General features: G+C 39.1%; 1 protein-coding gene across 1 annotated transcript; it reads left to right on the forward strand.

Moving 5' to 3' along the window:
• Window positions 1–716: 716 nt before the first annotated feature.
• On the forward strand, window positions 717–2713 carry LOC143037110 (cuticle protein 19-like). The gene is made up of 2 exons (XM_076205225.1): window positions 717–767; window positions 2306–2713. Exons 1-2 carry the CDS (start codon window positions 717–719, stop codon window positions 2711–2713), a joined length of 459 nt encoding a protein of 152 aa, XP_076061340.1.
• Window positions 2714–6031: the final 3318 nt, after the last annotated feature.

Genomic DNA, 6031 nt, shown 5'->3' on the forward strand with positions numbered 1-6031 from the left:
CGTAGCACATGGCACTGGCCTTAATGAAACTTATGAATCCATGAAACCTCTGCCGATTCCCTAATGATATTGACTAAATTCAAATTCATATTTTCCACGCTGTCCTCCTTAGTTCTTAGAGCTTCGAATTTATTTTTAATTTCTAACTGAAATTTCTTATTATTATCCTTAACGTTTGCCAGGCACATGGAATATTTTGTGCCTATGGAACAGCAGAGATGACAAGAGCCATTACAAAGAACATGATTGGCCATCTAGAACTGAGCATGTTGTTGGTAAACATGATGTGAAGCATCTAGTCCTTATCGACGCTCCGAAAGTACATCTTTTACCACTTCACATTAAATCTGGCCTTATGAAGAATTTTATAAAGGGTATGGATCATCAAGGTAGTGGTTTCCAATATTTAAAGGATAAATTCAAAGGAGCATTGACAGATGCTAAATTAGAAGCTGGAGTTTTCACTGGGCCACAGATTCGCAGTGTCATCCGTGACTCATAGTTTCCATCTAGCCTAAATGAGTTGGAACTGAGTGCATGGACATCGTTTGTTGAAGTTGTAAGAAAGTTTCTTGGAAACCATAAAGTTGAAAACCATTGTGAGCCCATGCTGAAATCTTATGAACAAATGGGATGCAGAATGTCTTTGAAAATGCATTTTTTACATTCTCATCTTGAATTCTTTCCGGCCAACCTTGGTGCTGTAAGTGACGAGTATGGTGAACGCTTCCACCAGCAGATCTCCGTTATGGAAAGCAGATATCAGGGTAATTTTAATCCAAATAAGATGGGAAATTACCGTTGATTCCTGCAGAAGGAGAGCTCATCATCCTATAAACGACGAATGAAGAGGAAACACCAAAGTTTCACTTAGGAACAGGAATGTCCTTTTGCCATAGCAACTAAATACCAATGCGCTGTGGGTGGATGGTTGGATGCAGGGGAGTTAACTCCGCCAGTGGAAATCCAATGTCTTTCTTAAACCAGAAAAAAGGAGGAAAGACACCCATGTTAACATAATTATCTAAGTATGCCTAAATAAAACTTCACATGGAAAAGTAGGTTAGACTACTAAACGAGTGGGGAAAAGAATGAAAAATAGGGGTTGTCAGTTACAGACAATCTGGACGTGATAGAGAAATTTAGACATCAGATCTGAAATTAGTATCCTCAATTTAGTAGGAATCTGTAGATCACGTGCCTGTAAAAAAAAAAAAAAAAAAGTTGCCTAATGTACAGTAATTATACCCTTAGATACTTTTCATAGTCTAATTTAGTTAAAAAAGTGGATTCGCATTTAGTATAATTTTCATTCATGTACTTAACCTTACACTTATCTAAGTCGAATTTTATAAGATACTTTTGAAACCGTTGACCTAGTTTCCCTAAAGCTCCTTGATCACCTATTTGTTATTCCGAAAAAAAACAACTTAGTATCATTGCCGAATTTGGAGGTAGTAGATTGAAGTCCACAACCGATATCCTTGATATATACTGAGAACAGAGGAAACTTGCAGCGGCATCGAGGGAGACTCCACCGGTAACATATTTAAATCTAGAGAATTTTATCGTTGAGAACAACTCAGTCTACAAAATTTCAACTAGCTTTTAATGCAGCTTATGAAGCAGGACACTATCAAAAGCTTGTCCAAAATCCAGATATATTGAATATAAACTATCCCTTTTGTCATGGCCTGATATCGTTCCACTTTTATCTTTTAAATTTGTAGAAGTATATTCACACATGAATGTTACATCGCACGACCTTTTCTCATATTTGCCCGCATAATTCCACCATCAGGGCTATTTTTTCTTTTCGTCGTCCTATTTCTCCTCCAGACACAAACGACCACTCCTACAATAAAAGGTCACTGAACACTGCAACATTCATTTTCCTTTTGTTGCAAATCTATCAATCATCTTTCTACTATAACTCGTTTGACACCCATACACATTCAATACTCTGTTACTAGGGATTTGGGTAAACTGTCCTCCAAGATATTTTCAATTTTCCTCTTTTGGTTTTCCTTGGTCCTGAAAGTGAAAGACGAAGGAAGCCACCAAATAGCGACAAAGAGACTACGCCCCCTCCTCCTCCTCCTCCTCCCCTTCCCGTGACGTCACAGGACTCCGTGTATATATAGAGCGTGGTAACATTTCCCTGGGTATCACACACTCCCGACATGTCTCTCAAGGTAGTCTTCTCGTATCTTGTATAGGAAATATTCTTCACCTCTTGATGGCTGAAGCCTCCGATTCTATTGTGCGAAATGTTACGTTAACAATTGTAATTTGCCTCCCATAGGTTGCTGTCTTCTTCGCCCTCGTGGCCTTTACCGTGGCAAGGCCCGACGAACTCCCCACCTACTCGTACTCACCCCCAAGCCAGGAGGACTCCCACGAGTCCCTGGACATCTTCGAGACTCCCAAGTACGAGTTCACCCACTCCGTCAAGGATGAAGAAACCGCCAACGACTTCGGCCACCAGGAGGCTCGAGATGACGAGAACACCCAGGGGTCCTACTACGTGCAGCTCCCCGACGGACGCCTGCAGAAGGTGACCTACTACGTCGATGGAGACTCCGGTTTCGTCGCCGAGGTCAGCTACGAGGGTGAGGCCCGCTACCCCGAGCCCGACTCGAGCGAGGAAAGATTCTACGCTGCTCCTGCTCCATCCCCTCCTCAGAGTCTCTACGAAGCTCCCAGCAAGTAAGGACACCACCAAAGAGATTACATGACCGCAACCGAAGAGACCTAACGAAGAAACATCTATTTATTATAAATACAGACATGTAACATGTAATATCACAATTTTTATTTCTATACCCTTATTCGCATGAATGAAAGATTTGGGTGCCTTCCTCGTTCCCATCCAACATATCGAGAGCGAGGATAGTTATTGTAACATCTTTGATCTACTTGATCTGTTTGGTTTGTCTGGTTCTCTGAGTATGGAGAACAGTAGATGTAAGACTCAGTTATTAGTACCTAACGAATTACTGAAAAATATTTGTTTACTGGGCTAAGAGAGCAAATGAAAGAGGATATATTAATAGCTATTTCACTCCTTGAGGTTTAGTCCCAGCATGATTTTTTCCTCAGAACGTACTCACAATTGTTGTATTTACATCCGCCCGAACAGTGCTGATTCGGGACAGTCTTTTAAGGTCCTGCAGACTTGTAAGCTGACATGATCTTGAAACGTGATGTGTCTTGAAGATTATTCTGCCTTCAGTCTGATCTCTACGTCTGTTTGTGTCCCCTGTTCGGTGAAATGGATGTAAACATGAATCATCTAGGTCAGACCATCCACTTTCGCGGGAACTATTTTTGTGGTAGAGGAAGGAAAGTCTGTATGAAAATGAAAGGATAGTTGTGTATAAAAGGGTGGTATTGCCACTGATTTATTGTGGATATTTTGTACATTTACATATCTTGGCTGAGGTAGGTGGAGAGGTATGACTTGCCTCGGTAGCAACCAACGAAAGTGAGGGGAAATGGTCAGGGAAAGGCAGAAAGATGTAAATATCTTAGAAAAAAAAAGAGAAATGTAGTTAGAGAGAAAGTTAGGAATAAAATTTTCTGTGGGAGAAAAGCATGTGTACATGCTTTCGTTTGTGGGCGTGTTATTGTTCGTATGAAGTACTTGTATATTTTCTATTAGACTGAAGTGTAGCATTGAATACCATGTTGGCCTATATTCACATGATCATGCATCTCTCATGTACATAAGAGGGGAGAATGGCGTAAAATACAGTCTGTACGGTAAGGTCTGGGTGTTATATGTCGAATTAGGTGTTAATGTTGGAGATGTTTCAAGATGTCTGGAGTGTAACTTATGTTTGTGTTGGTTGAGTGAACGGATGTTGACTGTGTGTCCTGTTTCAGTGTGACCGAAATGTAATCAAAAGTTTGTATATTCGTGAGAAATATATTATCTAGCTCCACGAGTGGGACTCTAACCGTTTACTGTGCAACTGGTTATCACAAGGTAATGAAACAATTGATTGTACCATGAAGGGCGTTCAAAAGGAATGTTCTGGAACTTGTTCTCTTTCCCAACGCCAACTCGCACGGTCAATATGTAGTCTTAATTTCGCATTGTATTCTATTTAGGCGAAGAATCCAACGTTGTGCGATGTATCGACAAATGGATTAACTAGCTCAGCCTGGTTTGAGCCCCTGTGATGGACAGGTATTCCCTACAACAACAATTAGAACATACGTGCCTAACAGGAAAACTAGAAGGAGAGAGGGCAAAAGGAAGACCACGCAGAAAATATGTAGACGGATTAAGGACGTCTGTAGAAGAAATAACAAATGCCATCTTGTTAAGAAGAGCCATGTGCAGACAGGAATGGAGCTCCTTGGTGACCAACGTCATAATTTACAGACAATTTGGGACAACGAGCTACAACAACAAGAAATCGACAACCTATTGGGTGACCGAAAAAAATCCTTTCTGGTCGGCAAATTACTGGCGGGGACTTTGTTTGCCACTGTATGAGGAAGATGCTTCTAGTAAATCGGCCTGATTGGAAATATCTTCCAGAAAGAAAAGATGTCTAAGTGTTGTACATCGAAAAAGCTATGTAGAATGTGTAACAAAATGTATGTAACATAACGTGTATTCTTTTATTCAAACAAAATACTTTGTAATCCAATTGTATAGTAGAATATCAGCTCATTTTATATCACTTCCCTGTTTTGTATGGACACAACAGTAGAAACGAACTGTTTAAGTTTTGTTAGACAAAACTATATGAAATTTTAACATCATGGATATTGACAAACACAATAGCAATCACAATACTTCTTCACTTGTTGGCAAGATAGTTAAGAACAAAGTAACCTGTGATTATAAACACACACACACACACACACACACACACACACACACACACACACACACACACACACACACACACACACACACACACACACACACACACACACACTTACCCCTTTGAAGACAAGAGATTGGGCTAACAGTTCCAGTATCTTATTTTCTTTTTCTGAGACAGAATTATGATAAGATGTTTTGAGGTCGTCATTGATAAATATCAATGACAATCTAAAACACGAAAAAAGGTCATGGTACAATTATAATTGTATCATGATCTATTTTATGTTCCTTTTTGGTGAAAACAAACAAGTAAACGAACAAACAAACAAACAAACAAAATCGTAGTCGCATATAGTATAATGTTTATTCATGTACATAATTTTACACTTGAGTTGAATCCTATTAGTTGCTTTTGAAACCGTTGATCTAGTTTCTCTAAACTTCCTTAAGCATCCAGTTGATTTGATTAACATTTGCCATTTCGAACAACTTGGTATCATCAGCAGATTTGAATGCTGTAGGTTACTCGCAAATTCCACGGTTAATATCCCTGATTATACTATGAAGAGAGTGGGCCCAGAAAGGCATCCTAGGAACTTCACTGGTAACATATTTAAATCTAGAAGATTTAGCATCCAGTATAACTCGTTTTTTACTTCTTATTCCATGCAAAGTGATTTTAGTCTCGTGCAGGACAGCACCACGAGCTTTTCCAGAGTCCAGATATAAAAGATTACAGAGGATTACAAACGCGAGGTATGCCGACAGGAGACCTTTTGTTCCATAACTAGGTTGAACGCTAAAAAAATATAGTAATGATGAATAAATAAATGAATAAATAAAAATAAATTATAATAACATAGATAATAACTAAATAAATAAATACAAGCTATTCCTCTTATCATAGTTTGATACAATTACATTTCCATTTGGTAAAAGTGTTGAAGATTAGTCGTGCATGAACGTCTACATCTGATGTTTACATCCGATTACGCAATGACGTATCTCCTCACTCACCACCAGGGTCACTTCTTCTATCCCATACACTCTCTCTACTCCGGACACAAGCAAACACTCTTCCGAAATCAAAATAATCTCTCCTTTTCAATATAGTGTCATAACACAACCGCATCAAATTTTCTTATTGTAAATTTGCTACCAATCTCCTCAATACTCTTGTTTGAT

The sequence above is a fragment of the Oratosquilla oratoria genome, chromosome 21, assembly GCF_046742065.1.
Source record: "Oratosquilla oratoria isolate Oo_2021 chromosome 21, ASM4674206v1, whole genome shotgun sequence".
NCBI lineage: Eukaryota > Metazoa > Arthropoda > Malacostraca > Stomatopoda > Squillidae > Oratosquilla > Oratosquilla oratoria.

Coding starts and splice junctions, on each gene's coding strand:
- LOC143037110 (XM_076205225.1), top strand. CDS start 717: ATGGTGAACGCTTCCACCAGCAGATCTCCGTTATGGAAAGCAGATATC. Junction 768..2,305: donor TATGGAAAGCAGATATCAGG/GTAATTTTAATC, acceptor TGCCTCCCATAG/GTTGCTGTCTTCTTCGCCCT.